The following is a 20,000-nucleotide window of genomic DNA, read 5'->3' as shown; positions in this document are numbered from 1 at the left end:
GAAATAGCCATATTGTAAGTTCATCCAGACAGACAAACAGCTTTCACACACACTGCACATTATGGGAAGGTCATTATACAAGTCAACGTTATCAGGCTATTAGAATGACACATCTGAATGTACAAACTAATCCCAACCCCTCACTTCCACAGAATGGTTGTTTAATCAGTACATTTAAATAAGAATAAAAGTGATGAAAGTGACATATCTAATTTACTGAGCACATCTGCTTTTTCTTTGCTTGATACCTTTATGGGTTTCTTCTTTGCACTTGCTAATATTATGTTTACTTGGAAATATATCTATTAGTATGATGTCATATTGTTAAAAAAACTAAAAATATGTTTGAGGAAAAAATAAGTCCCCGGTTTTAAATTCAACTTTTTTCTTTTGAGGCATCAGTTCTTTTGGAAAGAGCTGCCAGTCTAATGCCAAACACAAGTTATATTGAAATCAAACTGATGATGACCAAATTGAGCAGTTACCTGGTATCCTCTCCTCAGCCAACATGTTTTGCCTCTTGATACCTTGCCTTGTATCTTTCCACATCCATTTGATATGGAAACAGTAAAGGTTATGAATGCTGACACAGACACTAAATGTTCAATTAAGTCAGCAAGCACGTTTTGAATCATCTTTAAAAATCTGCAGAAAATCTCTTAAATGCGTTTCTCCTGTAGTACATTGAGCATATGAGACATTGGACAACTCAAAGCTCCAGATAAATGACTTATCCTTCTATATCAAGAAGCGCAATAAGGCTGCACTTGATACGGATACACCATTTTACCCCAGAAGAGTATGTGCTCTAAATTCAAGCTTAGTCAGGCCAGGGATTTGTAAAGCATTAGTCTCTCCTAGATCTGCCTCTGTCTCCAGATAGAATATGATTAAATGGCTCCGGTTTCTGAGTGTACCATTAACTCACCTCATGCTATTGTCTTAATGGATGATGTCATACAGTACTGTACACTGACTATTGCTGCTAATGCACTCTCTCACCTCCTTTCCTAGCCAGAGGCCTAATGTTGGGTAGTCGACTCATGGTTCCCGTCAACTCCTTTTTCAGGGCCAGCATGTAGTCCTCATCTTGTTCGGCTTTCAGTGGCACAGGCTTGAACTCCACATCCTGAATGGGGAAAATAATGAATCACACCAGGAATCCACCCAGAAACAGTAGATGTTGTACTTCACTTTTCATCAGTGAAAATACTGTCGTACCTGAAGCCCATTCTTCCTAAGACGGTGTTTCTTACTGAACCATGAACCTGAGACAAAAGCATCCATAAACCTGGGATTTATTCATTAGGTCGCAGACTGTTGCAAAACTTTGGTCTGTTGCAAATACATTTATAACGGAAACTGTTTATGGGTTACTCTAGGAACCAAACAGGAGAAAACCGAACTACACCTACCTGAATTTGTCCAATAGAAAATCGTTTTCGTTGCGAAATGTTTCACAACAGATTAAACGTTTTGCAATGGATTCCGACTAATGAATATACCCCTGGTAAATGCAGTCAGTTTAGTACTCACTGGGGACTCATTCTAGTCTGAAGCATATTCAGTGCTCAATTTATATATATGTATATATATATATTTAAAAAATTGCGCTCACTTTTTGTTCCGGCATTGCCTGATTTATAAATTGAGCACTGAATATGCTTCAGACTAGAATGAGTCCCCAGTGAGTACTAAACTGACTGCATTTACCAGGGGTATATTCATTAGTCGGAATATGTATATAAGCATATTCAGTGCTCAATTTATAAATCAGGCAATGCCGGAACAAAAAGTGAGCGCAATTTTTTTTTATATATATATATATATATATATATATATATATATATATATATATATATATATATATATATATATATATATATATATATATATATAAGCATATTCAGTGCTCAATTTATAAATCAGGCAATGCCAGAACAAAAAGTGAGCGCAATTTTTTATATATATATACAGTACCAGTCAAAAGTTTGGACACCTACTCATTCAAGGGTTAAACAAATCAAAATATATTTGAGATTTTAGATTCTTCAAAGTAGTCACCCTTTGCCTTGATGACAGCTTTGCACACAGAGAGCCGTTATTCTATAACTTTGGAAAATGTATTTCAATTTATCAGGGGTGCTGCAGCTCCTCCGGAAACCTTCAAGTGGCTATGTTTCCATTATTTTACCAGGTAAGTTGACTGAGAACACATTCTCATTAACAGCAACAACCTGGGGAATAGTTACAGAGAGAGGAGGGGGATGAATAAGCCAATTGAAAGCTGGGGATGATTAGGTGACCATGATGGTATGAGGGCCAGATTGGGAATGTAGCCAGGACACCAGGGTTAACACCCTTACTCTTACGATAAGTGCCATGGGATCTTTTGTGTCCACAGAGAGTCAGGACACCCATCCTTCCGTGGCCTCCAACTGCTCTTAAATGCTAGTAAAACTAAATGCATACTCTTCAACTGATCGCTGCCCGCACCCGCCCGCCCGACTAGCATCATTACTCTGGGTGGTTCTGACTTAGAATATGTGGACAACTATAAATACCTAGGTGACTGGCTAGACTATAAACTCTCCTTCCAGACTCACATTAAGCATCTCCAATCCAAAGTTAAATCTAGAATCGGCTTCCTATTTTGCAACAAATGCTGCCAAACATACCCTCGTAAAACTGACTATCCTACCGATCTTTGACTTCGGCGATGTCATTTACAAAATAGCCTCCAACACTCTACTCAGCAAACTGGATGCAGTCTATCACAATGCCATCCGTTTTGTCACCAAAGCCCCATATACTACCCACCACTGCGACCTGTATGCTCTCGTTGTCTGGTCCTCGCTATATATTCGTCGCCAAACCCACTGGCTCCAGGTCATCTATAAGTCTTTGCTAGGTAAAGCCCCGCCTTATCTCAGCTCACTGGTCACCATAGCAATACCCACCCGTAGCACGCGCTCCAGCAGGTATATTTCACTGGTCATCCCCAAAGCCAACACCTCCTTTGGTCGCCTTTCCTTCCAGTTTCTCTGCTGCCAATGACTGGAATGAATAGCAAAAATCACTGAAGTTGGAGACTTATATCTCCCTCACGAACTTTAAGCGTCAGCTGTCAGAGCAGCTTACCGATCGCTGCAGCTGTACACAGCCCATCTGTAAATAGCCCATCCAATCAACTACCTACCTCCTCCCCATATTTGTTTTTGTTTTTCTGCTCTTCTGCACACCAGTATTTCTACTTGCACATCCTCATCTGCACATATATCACTCCAGTGTAAATTGCTAAATTGTAATTACTTCACCACTATTGGCCTATTTATTGCCTTACCTGCTTACTTCATTTGCACACACTGTATACAGATTTTTCTATTGTGTTATTGACTGTACGTTTGTTTATCCCATGTGTAACTGTGTTGTTGTTTTTGTCGCACTGCTTTGCTTTATCTTGGCCAGGTGGCAGTTGTAAATGAGAACTTGTTCTCAACTGGCCTACCTGGCCTACCTGCCATTCAGGTATTGGGATATTATTTTTTTCAGACCAGAGGAAAGAGTGCCTCCTATTGCCTCCAACACCACTTCCAGCAGCATCTAGTCTCCCATCTAGGGACCAACGCTGCTTAGCTTCAGAGGCAAGTGAGCAGTGGGATGCAGGGTGGTATGCTGCTGGCCTATAAGTAAATAAACGCAATGCTGGAGAGATAAGAGTTGTGACTCATTTCTATCAGAGCAGAGAGAGATCATAGAAAGTTCATCTCGTTCTAGTTCTGTGAGAGATATAGGCGTGCTACTCACACAGCCATGTCCACGCATTGGTCTAAACATAGGTTACAATGTTACACAAACCATAAACCTGGTCTGACCCAACCCGAATCAAATATCAGGCCCGGGACAACAACTTTTTCACATTACATAACGAAGAGGCAACTCGAATGAACTTTAATTGCTTTTATTTGGATTTTTACATTGCAAAAAGTGAGAATATTTTTTTCATGCCACGAGAGGTACCGAATCCGAAAAAATAGGTTCCGGAACTAAACAGTCGAAAATGGAGAGGTGCAGCCAGCTCAAATAAATCCCAGGGCATATTCCCCCTGCTGAGGCCCAGGGATTTGATGTTGAAACTGAAGGCAGCTATCCCACAGCCTTCACCACCTGCCATGTCTGCACTACTGAGGGAGCTACTCCTGAACAACTCATAACAACACTATGTCCTCTGTAATATAGGTTAACGTCTCACTCTCTCACACACAAACCTTACACACAACCGTGTGCTCACACACACACACCATTTAATTCACTGACAGCTGCATCACGGTAAGCCTATGGTGTGAATTTAATGAATGTTTGTTTGGTGCATGTTTGTTCTGTTCTTTCTTTTGAACTAGAATAACGTGTTCTGTGTCGGTTAATGTTAATCTTAATCAGATAGTTTAATGTCATGAAGTTAAATGTAGGACCTAATTACCACACAACCACGACAACAATTAATTGTATCCAATGATTTATATAGTATCATTGGTTGAAGCTCAATGTTAAATTAAAATCTCCACACCATCATATCTAAGCCGAAATCACACCAATGTCGATGTAAATTAGCAAATCAACTTGGAGGTACATGAGCCATCCGGCAGTTACTGACAACCACAAACAGGGTTTTTAACAGTGTTACAGAATCCCCCTGCCAAGGGTACTGTGGAACTAATTTCCAGGGTGTGTGTTGTTGTTTATGTCTGGCAGGCACCACTCATCAAGTGAGAGATATGATCACCTCCAGATAGTGGCTTCAGCCAATCAGACTGTTCCCATGCACCCCACACCCTGCCCATGCACTGATCATGCATCCTGTGATTCTACCTAGCCCAGCACTGGCCAGTTGGGTCCGTTGCATTCTCTCTCAAGTGTATTTTGTATTTATTATGGATCCCCATTAGGTGTTGCTAAGGCAGCATCTACTCTTCCTTGGGTCCAGCAAAATTAAGGCAGTTTATACAATACATTCACAGATTTCACAACACACTGTGTGCCCTTAGGCCCTTATTCCACCACTACCACATAGCTACAGTACTAAATCCATGTGTACCTGTGTGTATAGTGTGTATTATATCATGCGTGTGTGTATGCATGTGTATGTGCCTATGTTTGTGTTGCTTCACAATAAGGTACATATTGGTATTCGTTTTTTAAAATCTCATTTTACTGCTTGCATCAGTTAGAGTTCCATGTAGTCATGGCTCTATGTAGTACTGTGTGCCTCCCATAGTCTGTTCTGGACTCGAGGACTGTGAAGAGACCTCTTGTGGCATGTTTTGTGGGATATGCATGGGTGTCCGTGCTGTGTGCCAGTAGTTCAGACAGACAGCTCAGTGCATTCAACATGTCAATACCTCTCATAAATACAAGTAGTGATGAAGTCAATCTCTCTTCCACTTTGAGCCAGGAGAGATTCACATGCATATTATTAATATTAGATCTCGGTGTACATCCAAGGGCTGTCCCTTTTTGTGGCACTTGACCACACCACTGAACAGTAGTCCAAGTGCAACAAAACTAGGGCCTGTAAGATCTGCCTTGTTGATAGTGCTGTTAAGAAGGTAGAGCAATGCTTTATTATGGACAGACTTCTCCCCATCTTAGCTACTGTTGTATCAATATGTTTTGACCATGACAGTTTACAATCCAGGATTACTCCAAGCAGTGCATATTATTTATTACAAGGTTTAGTTGAGATTTAGGGTTTAGTAAATTATTTGTTCTAAATACAATGCTTTTAGTTTTAGAAATATTTAGGACTAACTTATTTCTTGCCACCCACTCTGAAACTAACTGCAGCTCTTTGTTTATTGTTGGTCATTTCAGTCGCTGTAGTAGCTGACGTGTATATTGTTGAGTCATCCGCATACATAGACACACTGGCTTTACTGAAAGCCAGTGGTATGTCATTAGTAAAGATTGAAAAATATAAGGGGCCTAGACAGCTGCCCTGGGGAATTCCTGATTCTACCTGGATTATGTTGGAGAGGCTTCCATTAAAGAACACCCACTTTGTTCTGTTAGACAGGTAACTTTTTGTCCACAATATAGCAGGGGGTGTAAAGCCATAACACATACTTTTTTCCAGCAGCAGACTATGATCGATAATGTCAAAAGCTCCACTGAAGTCTAACAAAACAGCCCACACAATCTTTTTATCATCAATTTCTCTCAACCAATCGTCAGTCATTTGTGTCAGTGCTGTGCTTGTTGAATGTCGTTCCCCATAAGCATGCTGAAAGTTTGTTGTCAATTTGTTTAATGTGAAATAGCACTGTATCTGGTCAAACACAATTTTTTCCAAAAGTTTACTAAGGGTTGGTAACAGGCTGATTGGTTGGCTATTTGAGCCAGTAAAGGGGGCTTTACTATTCTTGGGTAGAGGAATGACTTCAGCTTCCCTCCAGGCCTGAGGGCACACACTTTCTAGTAGGCTTAAATTGAAAATATGTGAAATAGGAGTGGCAATATCATCTGCTATTATCCTCAGTAAATTTCCATCCAAGTTGTCAGACCCCGGTGGCTTGTCATTGTTGATAGACAACAATAATTTTTTCACCTCTTCCACACTCACTTTACGGAATTCAAAATTACAATGCTTATCTTTCATTATTTGGTCAGATATACTTGGATGTGTAGTGTCAGTGTTTGTTGCTGGCATGTCATGCCTACATTTGCTAATCTTGCCAATTAAAAAAATAATTAAAGTAGTTGGCAATATCAGTGGGTTTTGTGGTGAATGAGCCATCTGATTCAATGAATGATGGAGCTGTTTGCCTTTTATCCCAAAATGTCATTTAAGGTGCTCCAAAGCTTTTTACTAAAATTCTTTGTCATTTATCTTTGTTTCATAGTGTAGTTTATTCTTCTTTTTATTCAGTTTAGTCACATGATTTCTCCATTTGCAATACGTTTGCCAATTGGTTGTGCAGCCAGACTTTATTTGCCATTCATTTTGCCTCATCCCTCTCAACCATACAATGTTTCAATTCCTAATTAATCCAAGGGGATTTAACTGTTTTTAACAGTCATTTTCTTAATGGGTGCATGCTTATTAGTAACGGTAATAAGCAATTTAATAAATGTGTCAAGTGCAGCGCCTGTTTGCTCCTCATTACACACCACAGACCAACATATATTCTTTACATCAACAACATAGGATTCACTACAAAACATATTGTATGACCTCTTATACACTATATTAGGCCCAGCCTTTGGAACTTTGGTTTTCCTAGATATGGCTACTATATTGTGATCACTACATCCTGTGGATCTGGATACTGCTTTCAAGTACATTTCTACAGCATTAGTAAAGATTTGATGAACATATGTTGATGATTTCATTCCTGTGCTGTTTGTAACTACTCTGGTAGGTAACCTGAACCAGGTTGCAGGCACTGGTTAAAGTTTGAAGCTTTTTCTTGAGTTGGCAGCTTGATGAAAGCCAGTCAATATTTAAATCACCCAGAAAATATACCTCTCTGTTGATTTCACATACATTATCAAGCATTTTCACACGTTATCCAGATATCGACTGTTAGCACTTGATGGTCTATAGCAGCTTTCTAACAGAATGGGCTTCAGGTGAGGCAGATGAACCTGTAGCCATATTACTTCAACAGTATTTAACCTGAGATCCTCTAATTACTAGCAAATGATTGATTTCATAACCTTGTTTCTTAAGCTACATATGTTAACGTGTGCTATTTTGAGCACTTTTCTTCTGGTATACTTACTTGTTTTCATTGCTTTACTGGGAAGCTTAGCAGAAGTAGATATGCTCATGTTATTTATGTTAGTGCAGGGTGAGCTGCACACAGTGGACTTCCTCCTAGGTCACACCGCCTCAGTGCTAACAGTATACATTTGGTTCATGATTACAGCATACAATAGCTGTAGGATAAGCTGAGGCATTCAGAGCAGTTAGAGGGACATAAATTAGGTTACTTACATTGTGTCTACCAATGCCCCTGGTGTAATGTACAATTGCTCAAGCATTATGACAACTCTGCGTCACAATGGTAGGGATAAGCTGAGCTAGGCTAGCCCTATAATGCTGTGAAAGGATCCAGGAACCCAAATAATCATGTAACCAGTTGTGAAGAGAAAGAATCCTGCTAAAGTATTCAATGCCACGATTCAGTGAGGGCACAGGGCCAGATAGGATGGGTCTTCTATTAGTGTCTAGCAGAGAGTCAATTAGCTCTTTAAAATTCAGTTTCAGCTGTTCAGAGCTGCCCTTCATAATGTCATTAAAACCTACATGGACTACGATAGAATCGATTTCCATGTCCTGATGTAGTACATCCGGGAGCAGCTTAGTAATGTCATTTACTCGAGCACCGGGATAGGACATTGTTCCTGGTGCAAAAACAGTCACATTTCTTACCATGGAGCTGCCTAAAATCACGGCTGGCGAGAAGGACGAGGAAGGAAAACGTTCAGGAATTAGGGAGAAAACTGAGGATGGATTGTAGTTACTCCACATTACTTACCTAAATGACAGAGTGAAAAGAAGGAAGCCTGTACAAAATACAAATATTCCAAAACATGCATCCTGTTTGCAATAAGGCACTAAAGTAAAACTGCAAAAAAATGTGGCAAAGAAAATAACTTTATGTCCTGAATAGGAAACGGTATGTTTGGGGCAAATGCAACAACATGTTACTGAGTACCACTCTTCATATTTTCAAGCATGGTGGTGACTGCATCATGTTATGGGTATGTTTGTCACCGGCAAGGACTGGGGAGTTTATAATACTGTACACCTTTTGTTTAATGGGTCCACACTCAAAAAGATATCGCATAAAGCGTACTTCGTTTTTCGATTTTTTCATTATTTTCACTGAATCAGGGATAGCGTACACAGACGTTTCGGCTTTGCAGCCTTCTTCTTCTTGGTAAAAAAAATAGAATAAAGCTAAGCACAGGTAAAATCCTAGGGGAAAACCTGTTTCAGTCTGATTTCCAACAGACACTTGGAGACAAATTCACCTTTCAGCAGGACAATAACCTAAATCACAAGGCCAAGTATACACTGGAGTTGCTCACCAAGACGACATTGAATGTTCCTGAGTGTCCGAGTTACATTTATGTACAAAGCCTCTATATAAAGGATAAAAGTATGAAATGTGCCCCTGACTGTCTGTCAACATTTGGTAATGTAGGCTAGGTTTGGTTAAACCTCATATTCGTATGACTGCATCTCCTCCAGCAGTAGCAGCAGCAGCAGCTGGATTTGGGTACTGAAGACTTGACTTCCCATCAACAAAGTTCTGAAAGAATGATGTCTTAAGATTTGTGATACACCATGTAGCCTAACAAAGTTAGCTAGCTGACGTTAGCTACACAAAGTTTAACTTAGTTGTATAATGTTAACATTGTTGCTAACTTTATCTAGCCAGTTTATTTTATTTCTCTTAGTAATATACTGAGATATCACACATTATGAAAAAGGTTAACTTAGTTGCTTACCTTGGAGCAAACGTGTCCTTCATTAGCTATCTTGCTTGTTGTGTTCAACTGTGAATGAAGTCCTCCACAAAGTTTTATCCACAAACTACACTTCTCTCTGTTAGATTTTGGGTTTGGAAAGGGTATATCACATATAGATATCGCATAAAGCATACTTCATATATATATATGAAGTATGCTTTATATATATATGAAGTATGCTTTATGCGATATCTATATGTGATATACCCTTTCCAAAATCAAAATCTAACAGAGAGAAGTGTAGTTTGTGGATAAAACTTTGTGGATGACTTCATATATATATATATACAGTGGCAACCTGTCATTCAGGGCAGGTGGGGCTTTTGAGCAGGCTTGCCTGTTTTGCATGTTATTTTGGCATTAATACGTGTCACATATCAGTTTCCAAACAATGAAAAAAACTATATATCATAGAGTTAATAAAACACCATACAAACATGGTCTCTTTTGTTTTCTTGAGTAAGGCAGCTCCAAAATGCAGGTGTTTCAGCCTAGCTCAGTGCTTTCTGTGGTAGTGGGGCAAGCCAGCAGAAAATACGGAGCGTTGCGGCGTGATTGGCCCCATGTTCTGTCACTCATGGGGACACTACGTCACCACCAAGTCTAAGGTTAGAGCTAGAAAATTCTAGCCCCTTGTGTGCTGCCATAGAGTTGCATTAGAAGTGCTCATCCAAGAAGGCTCAAGGTCATTGGCCACAGATAAAATGACGTCAAATCACGTTATATGTACAGTAACTTTGATTGGACTGATCATGTCAACATCATATTTTCAAAATCTTAGCTGGGAAATCCTTTTTAATCCTTGTCATATGAAGAGAAATAATGAAGAAAAATTATAGATAAAACGTATCGGTGCTTAAAGGCCATTGGACATAAACATTACACAACAAGTTGGAAATCGCAAATTCAACAATGAGTGGTTTGGAAGGAATCAGTGACAGTGGCTAACTGCAAGCACTGCAAAGCAATCACTAGCCTACTATTCAGTGGAGTTACTGTGTGGTCCCATATCTGGAATTAAGGGGATCTTTTCCAAATTTAAAATGATAAACTTTCAACATTGGCCATGCTGTCAATGAAGCATGGTTTGTGCCACGCTCAAAACAACTGTTAATTGCGAAAACTTGACTTTTGTGAGTTCAAGACAACTAGGAAGTCGGGAATAAACGAGCTCTGACTGGGAAAATACGTTTTGAACGGTCATCTAACTCTGAATTGTAAATCCAGCCTCTTTCTAGAGCTACGACCTGAAGATCAATGACGTCATCATGATTCAACCTTGTTTTTTTTCCAGAGATCCCAGTTGTCTTGAAAGCACCATAAATCCAGAGAATGCCAGACTTTGATGACAAAATTTTCCAACGAAGGTCCGCCGCTCCACCTTCCTGTTCAAGTGAGCACAGCACAACAAGGTGAGTCCAAAAATGTATTGTATACTGCTGCATAAACAATGTAATATGCCAGGGAGATATGTATACTGTAGCTAAGAAAGTAATACTAAGTGTATGTTGTGTAGTAAGATGTTAGTAGTCCAAGTGCCTCACCCTAATAATTTGGTCTATTTACCCCTCTTAATCTTCGCCTACTGTTCTGACTTGGTGGTGCACATGTAGCCTACAACCCTCACTAACTTTTACAGATGGCACAGCAACTGCACCGCCCGCAACCACAATGCTCTCCAGAGGGTGGTGCGGTCTGCCCAATGCATTACCGGGGGCAAACTACCTGCCCTCCAGGACACCTACAGCACCCGATGTCACATGAAGGCCGAAAAGATCATCAAGGACATCAACCACCCGAGCCACTGCCTGTTCACCCCGCTATCATCCAGAAGGCGAGGTCAGTACAGGTGCATCAAAGCTGGGACCGAGAGAAAAACAGCTTCTATCTCAAGGCCATCAGACTGTTAAACAGCCATCACTAGCACATTAGAGGCCGCTGCCTATAAGCATAGACTAGAAATCACTGGCCACTTTAAGGAATGGAACACTAGTCACTTTAATAATGTTTACATATCTGGCATTACTCATCTCATATGTATATACTGTATTCTATGCTATTCTACGGTATCTTAGTCACTAAATGTTTACATATCTGGCATTACTCATCTCATATGTATATACTGTTTTCTATACTATTCTACGGTATCTCATTCACTCAATAATGTTTACATATCTTGCATTACTTGCTGTACATTTCAAAAGTGCTAAACAAATAGTTATATTGACTATGTCCATCCTAGCTCGCTCATTAATGTCTTAATCGAAATTATGGATTGCCTCTTATCCGCTTGTCGTCCCCTTACGCCATAGTTTGTACATCTCAATTGTCATTAGAAACCACATTTGTTAACGTAAGTCAGCCATATCGTTTTTTTTCAAGGCAGTAAATGAGGCTGAATGAACTGTTTCGCTGCCAGACAAGGCCCCGCTGATAGCCAGCTGTAGCAGTGGTAAGGTGTTGGGACTCTGCTGTTGGGACAGCTTTATGTAGGCCCTAACAGTTTGTGGGCACCGTTTGTCACCGTTATAGTGCAAGGAATGTATTGTTTAGTGTTGTGTTGCCACTACACATTCCCCCCCCCCCCCCCCCCCCCCCCCCCACCGAGATTTACATGCTAAAATCGCCACTGTATATATATATAAAAAAGACACCACCCTCTAACCTCTCCAGGTACCAACTGTCAGTATTACATGTGCCCCAGGCACACCGTTTTACAATTTTATGTTCACTTGAAAAGTATTTCTCCCTGTTTGCGGTCCAAACACTTAAAAGACACACCCCTCAGCCCTCAAATTAAGTGGACACTTCTGATGACGTATCATGACGTCTGACGAGTATACACTTGCAGGGAAAGAGGTGGGTGAGGGAAGAAGGAATGATTTTGAAATGGACCACCCTTGGCCGGAAATTCATAACTCGTTGATCCTGCGATGATTGTGTTTTCAGCCACCGGTAGCTTGTAGGTACTTTATATGCACTACTATCAATTATGAGTGCATGTCTACTTATATTAAATATATAATTATTAATATACACCTACTGTATGATAGCTAGCAGATTAATTAGCTAACTAACGTTAGCCTGCCTAGCTGGAACTTCTGAAGACGGAAAATGTTTTGTTTCTACAATTTCCAAAAGATAACCAAACAAAAACATATTTACTTTTAACGAGACGTGTTTGTGCCGTCCTGTGCATTAGTAGCACAATTTCTAACTTATTTGCATTTGTTTTTTACTTACACTTGTATGGTGACTTCTCCATTAATGTTGTTTTTAAGTTTTCGATTACTTTTCTTAACGGATGTACAATCATCGCGAATTGAATTATGGGGAGTTTCAGGCCCCGCAGTGAACATAATTGTACACTCGCAAAGCGGACTAAAAAATGAGGTTACAGTCCAAACACTTAAAAGACAAACCCTCATCCCAAGGAGGGCCGTCCAAATGATTAGCCAAGCAAGGGAAGTTTGCAACATAAGCCCCTCAGCCCTCGTTTTTAGTCGGTTTTGCGAGTGTACAATTATGTTAACTCCGGGGCCTGAAAGTCCCCATAATTACATTTGCGACGATTGTACATCCTCTTAAGAAAAGTACATTAGGAAAACACGTATGAGTATGCTGGGCTGAATTTTCTGAACTTTACTACCTTAAATAATACCTTTAAGATCAATTGGATAAAACAATTCCTAAGAAGACCCACTTCAATGTGGACTTTTATTGCTCATCATGTCTTCTCTAGTTTTGGTGGCCTTAACTTCATGTTGGTTTGCAATTATAATATTGACAAAGTTCCAGTGAAACTCTGCTTTTCATTGGCAGGTTTTCTAGTCATGGTCCTTCATTTATAAGAATAATTTTTATCCACACAGATATTATTCGGGAATAATCGGGATATATTGTATAAAAATACTTTTTTGTTTTTAGAATATTGGTTCCGAAATAATATCCTATTGGTGAGCCAACTGGTAAATAATATCCTATTGGTGAGCCAACTGGTAAATAATATCCTATTGGTGAGCCAACTGGTAAATAATATCCTATTGGTGAGCCAACTGGTAAATAATATCCTATTGGTGAGCCAACTGGTAAAAAATATCCTATTGGTGAGCCAACTGGTAAATAATATCCTATTGGTGAGCCAACTGGTAAATAATATCCTATTGGTGAGCCAACTGGTAAATAATATCCTATTGGTGAGCCAACTGGTAAATAATATCCTATTGGTGAGCCAACTGGTAAATAATATCCTATTGGTGAGCCAACTGGTAAATAATATCCTATAATATCCTATAATAATCTGTATTGATTTGTTGTTAATAAAAAATACAATTAAAAAATGTACTGAGGGGATAGTGTGCGTCTTTTAAGTGTTTGGACTACATACTAGGGCTGAGGGGCTTACGTTGCAAACTTCCCTTGCTTGGCTAATCATTTGGACCGCCCTCCAAGATGGCGACGGGGATTCCCCCAAGGGCATAAAGCGAGGGTAAGTGGGCGAGGGTGTGTGTTTTAAATGTTTGGACTGTACATGCAGGCCATAGAGGATTTTTAGGATTTTTTGCGACAAGTGTCCGAGGTCTGAGTGGCTGGTTACGGTAAGCTCTGGTTGGTCAATCGCGGTTCGTGGGCGGAGTGTAGAGCAGGGTGGATGGAAACCGTTCTCCTCCACACACTACTGATACTTTGTAGCGATGCAGTCAACAGCATGGTTTATCTGACGACATGGTGGGTGTGTTCTTTGCTGACAATTAGTGTTTGGTTTCACATTATATTCGTTCAGTCAACATGCTGAACAAGGGTGTATCCGGCGAACACCATTATTTTTTTGCGTAAATAGAGTGATATTATAGTACCTGTGTGCAGCAACATTATTACGCCAAGTGCATGAACTGGGATGTCTGCAACGGACTGGTACGCGCACAAATCCATCGGAGAAGGTCTGTACTGGATCCAGGAGAAGTTTTTTGAATCGTCAAACAGAGCAAATATTTGGCTCCTTCGAGGATCTCACCAAGATGTAGTGATAGACACAGGCTTGGGGTTGAGGAGTTTACCAGATTACATTAACACCAAAGGTCTGCTTGGAGACGACCCGCAGCGAAAGAACCCCATTTTGGCGATCGCCACCCACGCCCACTTCGACCACTCAGGTGGTCTGCATCAGTTCGAACAGGTGGGAGTCCACAGTGCAGAGGTCGATGCACTGGCCAACGGAGACAACTTCGAGACCGTCACGTGGCTGTCGGACAGAGAGATAGTCCAGGCTCCCTGGCCAGGATGGAGGGCCAGAGAATACAGAGTCAAGGCTGTACAACCAACACACATACTACAAGAAGGTAATAACCAAACCATGATTGTTACCAGTAATCTGAAAGACCATTTGCTGTGCTCAGTCTCTAATGTATGATATGGATCTGAGAGAAGGCTATGGTCAATATGAATGTAATTACACAGTCCTTAAAGGATGTGGATTTGCCCCTTGTTACAGAAAATCGACATTGCATTAGAATCCGCTTTCACATTAAGCTGCATCCCATAGGGAAATGTATACTGCAGAGTAGACTTGGCAGGGCACCAACACTGACCTCCCATCTCTCACACACACGCGCACAGACATGCAACAACACGCATACACACAGCCTCACATCAACCATGATGCACCCCTATTTTATACAGTTTTGTAACTGTATAATCAATCTCCATCATACTCTCTCAATAGAAGTCAGAGCTTCAAAAAGGACTATTGTTGAGTCTCTGACTGCACATTCTTAAGATGACGTTTCACTCCCTACATCAGTTTGACTCGGTTACATGAACTGTACAATGTTGTTGCTTACAATGGGTCCCATAGGAGGGATTATTTAAGGTCATGGCTTTAATGTGTGAATGACAGTGGCTCACAAATAGCATTAGTGGTTGTTATTCTGCAGTCTGCCTGTTTCTGCAGAGATGCTATTTTCATACTCAGCCCATAACTTTGATGGATTTTATTTCAGCCAGGAAAGTACAGCAGCCTAGACCCAGCCATACTGAATTACTACAGAGCCTGACAATCACATCCACAGAGATCAGACCACAAGTGATCTTCTTTTTATGAAGACACACACACACACCTCTAGGTCTTCATTGATCCCCCTATACCCGAGACCCGATCCAGGACCTGAGCGGGTCCGGATCCAGAATGAAAAAAAATGTCACTTGTCTGTGTCAGATCTGATATGATTGTCACTGGTCTCAGGTGTGTGTAATTTTAACTGACTTGTCCGGAAGGGCCCGTACAGATCCAAACGTGACTTCTGCGGTAGAGAGAGAAAGAGAGAGAGAGAGCCTACATTTTATAATTTATGCTGCTGCTCTTGTTTTTCACACAGGCACAGACACACACATACACATGATAACACACACACTCTACACACACACACACACGTGCACATGGATTTTGTATTGTAGATACACTATATATACAACAGTGTATGGACACCACTTCAATAGTGGATTTGGCTATTTCAACCACACCCATTGCTGATCGGTGTATAAAATTGAGCACACAGCCATGCAATCTCTATAGACAAACATTGGCAGTAGAATGGCCTTACTGAAGAGCTCAGTGACTTTCAACGTGGCACTGTCATAGGATGCCAACTTTCCAACAAGTTTGTCAAATTTCTGCCCTACTAGAGCTGCCCCGGTCAACTGTAAGTGTTGTTATTGTGAAGTGGAAACGTCTAGGAGCAACAACATCTCAGACGCGAGGTGGTAGGCCACACAAGCTCACAGAATGGGACTGCTGAAGCATGCAGCACGCGTAAAAATAGTCTGTCCTCGGTTGCACACAAGGATAAGATCACCATGCGCAATGCCAAGCATTGGCTGGAGTGGTGTAAAGCTCGCCGCCATTGGACTCTGGAGCAGTGAAAACGCGTTCTCTGGAGTGATGAAATACGCTTCCCCATCTTGCAGTCTGACGGATGAATCTAGGTTTGGCGGATGCCAGGAGAACATACCTGCCCGAATTCATAGTGCCAACTGTAAAGTTTGGTGTAGGAGGAATAATGGACTGGGGCTGTTTTTCATGTTTCGGGCTAGGCCCGTAGTTCCAGTGAAGGGAAATGTTAACGCTACAGCATACAATGACATTCTAGACGATTCTGTGCTTGCAACTTTGTGGCAACAGTTTGGGGAAGGCCCTGTCCTATTTCAGCATGACAATGCCACTGTGCACAAAGCGAGGTCCGTACAGAAATGGTTGGTTGAGATCGGTGTGGGAGAACTTGACTGGCCTGCACAGAGCCCTGACCTCAACCCCATCGAACACCTTTGGGATGAATTGGAACGCCGACTGTGAGCCAGGACTAATCGCTCAACATCAGTGCCTGACCTCACTTATGCTCTTGTGGCTGAATGGAAGCAAGTCCCCACAGCAATGTGACATCTAGTGGAAAGCCTTCCTAGAAGAGTGGTGGCTGTTATAGCAGCAAAGAGGGGACCAACTCCAAATTAATGATTAAGATTTTGAGATGTTCGACTAGCAGGTGTCCAAATATATTTGGTCATGTATTGTATGTGGTAGTAGAGTAGTGGCCTAAGGGCACACACTTAATGTGTTGTGAAAAGTGTTATGAAATGTAATGTCATGTAATATTTTGTATATAACTGCCTTAATGTTGCTGGACCCCAGGAAAAGATCCGTAATAAATACAAGAGTAGAGCGTGGCGTGTGGAGCTTGTTGTTGGCCAATCATGAGTCATCAAAGCGGCATTATAAACTGGGTGGTTCGAGCCGTGAATGCTGATTGACTACAGCCATGGTATATCATACCGTATACCACGGGTATGACAAAACATTTATTTTTACTACTCTAACGACGTTGGTAACCAGTTTATAATAGCAATAAGTCACCTTGAGGCTTTGTGATATATGGCTAATATACCACGGCTAAGCGCTGTGTCCATAAGAACAGCCCTTAGCCGTGGTATATTGGCCATATACCACACCTGCTTGGGCCTTATTGCTTAAATAGGCTACAGCCGCAGAGCCTCGCTCTGTGTGTGGCAAAAGTTTGAAGATATCTACGTTAATCAATGGAAGATGGAATTAAAATGACAGAATTAAAAGTTAAAGGAGAAGGACCGCGTCTGGATCCGACCAGGTCTGTACGGAACGGCTGTAGTTGTCCTCAGGTCCGTTTGGAACGATCTCTATATTTAAAAAACAGATGCATATCAGGTCCGGATGGGGAAGCTCCAGGTCCATTTTGGAATTTGGACCCATGAAGACGTCTAACACACACACACACTCCTGATCCATATTCTTCATCATAGCAGGTCTTTTGACCCGTCTTGTGTTTCATTTTCACTCATTGCTGCACACTTGACAAAGTTGGAGCAAACTCTCCCCACCTAGCGTCCTACCCTGTGTCATTTGTGCACCAGTCAATACACTTCTGCTGTGTCAGTGCTGCAATGCAGTTGGAATATCTTATTGCTCAATGAGTCCATTTTTTCTCTCTCTCTCTCCTTGCTCTCTCTCTCTCCTTGCTCTCTCTCTCTCTCCTTGCTCTCTCTCTCTCTCTCTCTCCTTGCTCTCTCTCTCTCGCTCTCTCCTTTCTCTCTCTCTCTCTCTCTCTCTCTCTCCTTTCTCTCTCTCTCTCTCTCTCTCTCTCTCTCTCCTCTTGCTCTCCCTCAGGTGATTTCATCAACCTAGGCGACAGGCAGCTGAAGGTACTACACATGCCTGGCCACTCCCGGGGCAGCATCTGCCTGCATGACGGAGACAACAAGATGCTGTTCAGCGGGGACGTGGTCTATGACGGAGCCATGATCGACTGGCTGCCCACCAGCCGGGTCAGCGACTACGTCAGTAGCTGTGAGCGCCTGGTGGGGCTGGTGGATAGTGAGCAGGTGGACCAGGTAATGCCGGGACACTATCACACGTTTGGTGCGAAACGGCTCCACCACATCGCCTCGGGGTACATCGACAGAGCCGGCACCTGCCCGGCACGCTTCTCCACGTTTGCCTGGAGGACCTTGGCCGGATTGGTGCTACGGGCGTCCAACACACGTGGCATCTGCTAGCCACATGAAGAGGCTGGCACCCCCAGGTTGAATCTTTTGCAGTTATACTGGGGGATGTGAGGAAGATAATTCACCCCCTCAATTAACAGGATTTCCTTGTACTGTCTATTATAAACTGATGTGATCCAATGTATGTTATTTTAAATGATTCATCAAAATGCCCCCATTGAATTACATCAGGCAATGATTGACAGAATATTGAGATTCCCATTATTACAGGATTCATTAAAGACTGGAAAATAAACCTTGTTTATTACGTAATAAGATAAATATTAAGTTGTGTGATCGTTGGAATGCTCTTTCCCATGAGACAGCCTCTCATATGGCAGTGTTTCTTAACCCCAGTACTTCGGGAGTCCCCACAACTACTCAAGCTCTTGATCATTAGTTGAGTAATTGAATCAGGTGTGCTATCGCTGGGCTAAAACATATTTAAGAAACCTTAGGGAGGCCCGCTTGGACTGGAGATGAATAACATAGTTCCCTTAGGGGACACAATGTGACAGCACAACACCTACACAGAGACAGACACAGACAGACAGAGGGCATGACTCATCAGTATCTTTTCTAACCTTGTCCCCAGGCTAAGACGGAGGGAGACAGCCAGCTGGTGGAGGAAACCTATATATTTTGTAACACTAGTCTTGGGCGGGCTACCTAACTTTTTTTTTCGGTCAGCCTATGAATAAAAAAAAAAAAAAACATTTTCGGGGTGGATTTTTGTCAGTGTTATCTAATATTTATATATTTATTAATTCCATTATTCTACTTTTAGATTTGTGTGTATTGTTGTGAATTATTTTTAGATACTACTGCACTGTTGGAGCTAGGAACACAAGCATTTTCTCTACACCCGCAATAACATCTGCTAAATATGTGTATGTGACCAATAAAACTTGATTTAATTTAATTGGCTAAAACCAGATATAAAGTATGTAGAAAAGATAATGGGGCTATATATTTATAAATAGGATTATCTTTGAGAACTAACAATCACTGAAATAAAAGCTAGACCGTTAGGGAGAATAAAAAAATATAAATAAATGAATGGATTTTGTTGTTTGAGTCACTCAGATAGCATTAACCATGGCAAAATGTGTAGAATTGTAGGACATTTTCTTTAAAAAAAAAAGAAGAAAAATCAGCCTCATTGCAAAATGTGTAGAATTGCAGGAACTGCTTTAGAACAGCTACATTTAGTCACTGGGGCCAACAGGAGATCCTATAAGTATTTGTTAGTTCTCAAAGATAATAAAGTTCTTGCAATTCTACACATTTTGCCATGGTTAATGCTATCTGAGTGACTCAAACAACAAAATACATTCATTTATTTGTATTTTTTTATTCTGTCTAGCTTTTATTTCAGTGATTAAGTCAACAGC

The 20,000-nt window shown here is 41.1% G+C and overlaps 1 protein-coding gene across 2 annotated transcripts; it reads left to right on the top strand.

Annotated features, from left to right (window-relative positions):
• Positions 1-14,416: 14,416 nt before the first annotated feature.
• Positions 14,417-19,322, top strand: LOC115164943 (metallo-beta-lactamase domain-containing protein 2-like). Of its 2 annotated transcripts, XM_029717879.1 has the most exons (3): positions 14,417-14,879; positions 18,230-18,644; positions 19,202-19,322. In XM_029717879.1, exons 1-2 carry the CDS (start codon positions 14,438-14,440, stop codon positions 18,616-18,618), a joined length of 831 nt encoding a protein of 276 aa, XP_029573739.1. In that variant the 5' UTR covers positions 14,417-14,437; the 3' UTR covers positions 18,619-18,644; positions 19,202-19,322. The 2 variants fall into 2 exon arrangements, with proteins under 2 accessions (XP_029573739.1, XP_029573738.1); XM_029717878.1 differs by having other exon boundaries at positions 18,230-19,322.
• The last annotated feature ends 678 nt before the right edge of the window (positions 19,323-20,000 follow it).

The sequence above is a fragment of the Salmo trutta genome, chromosome 27 (genome assembly GCF_901001165.1).
Source record: "Salmo trutta chromosome 27, fSalTru1.1, whole genome shotgun sequence".
NCBI classification, from domain to species: domain Eukaryota; kingdom Metazoa; phylum Chordata; class Actinopteri; order Salmoniformes; family Salmonidae; genus Salmo; species Salmo trutta.
The sequence above is the reverse complement of the archived record's forward strand: the minus strand, read 5'-3'. Positions and strand labels throughout refer to the sequence as shown.

Excerpts from the sequence above, each read along its gene's own strand:
- LOC115164943 (XM_029717879.1), top strand. The coding sequence starts at position 14,438 with ATGTCTGCAACGGACTGGTACGCGCACAAATCCATCGGAGAAGGTCTG. Across the intron at positions 14,880-18,229 it reads AACACACATACTACAAGAAG|GTGATTTCATCAACCTAGGC; the intron begins GTAATAACCAAA and ends GCTCTCCCTCAG.